This window comes from Amphimedon queenslandica, unplaced genomic scaffold (genome assembly GCF_000090795.2).
Source record: "Amphimedon queenslandica unplaced genomic scaffold, v1.1 AMPQUscaffold_13171, whole genome shotgun sequence".
NCBI classification, from domain to species: domain Eukaryota; kingdom Metazoa; phylum Porifera; class Demospongiae; order Haplosclerida; family Niphatidae; genus Amphimedon; species Amphimedon queenslandica.
The window spans coordinates 1-2,130 of NW_003546593.1; the positions used below are offsets into that span (position 1 = coordinate 1).

Genomic DNA, 2,130 nt, shown 5'->3' on the forward strand with positions numbered 1-2,130 from the left:
TATGTACTGTACAGTTACTCTTTGTCTGTCTCTCTCTCTTCTTCTGTCTCTGTCTCTCTGTCTCTCTGTCTCTGTCTCTGTCTCTCTCTCTCACTCTCTCTGTCTCTCTCTGTCTCTCTCTGTCTCTCCCTCCCTCCCTCTCCCCCTCCCCCTCTCTCTCTCAGGTTGAGCTCAGTAAATATTCAGTTGGTGTCTCCTGGTTAAAGACTGTCTTATATTCAATACAGTTTGTTACTGATAGAATATCTATTGTCTCCAACAAAATGATTAATGATGTTAACCGGTATGTACATGTACATGTACATGTACATATAAATTATAATTTATTTATTAAATTTTGAATGCATTTTATTTTAAATTTAAGATGGCAGCTTGACTGCTACATATAGTATGTTGATCTTTTTCATAACCTGCTGCTCTTTAATTAGAATGAAACGAGAGGGACGCTGCGTCACTAAGCTCCTCCTCCGTCACATGTCACTCACTCAAGGTACGAAACCCGTTGCCATAGTAACTGATTGACCACACCCACCAGATAGCAACAAGAACCTGGGTAGCATGGTCACACAGCTAAAGTTCTTAAACGAGTTACAAGAACGACTTAAAGCTCCGGAAGGATCTTCGGCCATCCTTGATGATATGATAAAGATCAAGGAGTATTTATCAGACCCTGCCCACTTGCGTTTGTTTATCCATGGAGACGTCAGTTCACTGAGTAAAGACTCCTGGAAAGAATTGGAGGGTTTTCCAAGCCTTGATAATGCGTTGCCATGGTAACTTCATGTACATGTACATGTAGACATCAAACAAATTTAGTTAATTTGTAATTCAATCCTAACGTCTTCCTAAAGAGTCTCACTTTGACTCTTTGTCTGTGTAGTCTGTAGAGTATCCTTTATATTGAGGAAGAACACCTCTATAATGAAGGTGCTTTGTAGTTTCTTAGGTGATACAAGCCTATACAAAAGTACCTCTGAAATGAGGACACCTCTGTATAAAGGACAGGTAGTGTGGGCCCAATGGTGTCCTTAATAAAGAGGCTACACTGTACATGTATTAAGGACAGGTAGTGTGGGCCCAATGGTGTCCTTAATAAAGAGGCTACACTGTACATGTATTAAGGACAGGTAGTGTGGGCCCAATGGTGTCCTTAATAAAGAGGCTACACTGTACATGTATTAAGGACAGGTAGTGTGGGCCCAATGGTGTCCTTAATAAAGAGGCTACACTGTACAAGTATTCATCATTTCCCATTATAAATACATGTACATGTGCGGTTCTACCACATCAAAGTAACATGTTTTGTAAAATGATTTTGACTATTACTGCTCATCAAAAGGAGCGACATTGTCTTTATATTTTATGGCCTCCCCATTCAGCGTAATGCATGTACATGTAACTGTGTTGCCAACTGACTGCATGTAGGCACATAGACACATAACAACATGTAACATGCAAATTTGAGAATTTGTATTGTTTGGGGAAGTCATCTCAAGTTTATGTTCATTTGAAGTTTTGTATACATATATATTTCTTTTATTGTTGGACTTCACACCTTTTAAAGTGAGAGAGAGAGGGGGAGGGAGAGAGAGAGAGAGAGAGGGAGGGAGGAAAGGAGAAGGAGAGAATTTCGGCCGTTTCATCTTCTAATTTATTGGCTCAACATCAAATTATAATCTTACAATACCATTTCAATGTTGTTATATTATTATTATTATTCTTTAATTAACATAATCGTAACACATGTACAACTATGGCCAGTATAATTTCATTATTTATTAACATTAATATATTTAAGATTGTAATATAATTGTAATGCTACATCTATTTGTTACATGTATATATAAATAAATGTGATTATTATTATTATATTTATGTACAAGTACATGTACAGTGTACATGAGCCAGTGTTAATGGAATTACACTATCATATCTTATTAAGTCTGTATAATTATTACTTGTACTAGTTTCAGGGAATTTAGCAAGAAGGTCTTTACAACAGATGTACATGCATTATTAACGTTTAACTGTATAATAATGGACGCACTACATGTTAACTTAGTCTAGGGACATTGTTTTTCTTTCTTATCATAATATGGACATTGAATGTCCATATATGCACATGTGTCT

At 36.7% G+C, this 2,130-nt stretch overlaps 1 protein-coding gene across 1 annotated transcript in view; it reads left to right on the forward strand.

The window, feature by feature from the left end:
• Nucleotides 1-151: 151 nt before the first annotated feature.
• The window catches only part of LOC109584752 (uncharacterized protein C3H1.02c-like), a 5,053-nt gene continuing 3,074 nt past the window's right edge, over nucleotides 152-2,130 (forward strand). Inside the window, exons 1-3 of the mRNA XM_020000588.1 lie at nucleotides 152-283; nucleotides 429-490; nucleotides 536-773. Coding sequence (XP_019856147.1) covers nucleotides 264-283; nucleotides 429-490; nucleotides 536-773 — 320 coding nt within the window. The 5' untranslated portion in view covers nucleotides 152-263. The remainder of the gene's footprint in view (nucleotides 284-428; nucleotides 491-535; nucleotides 774-2,130) is intronic.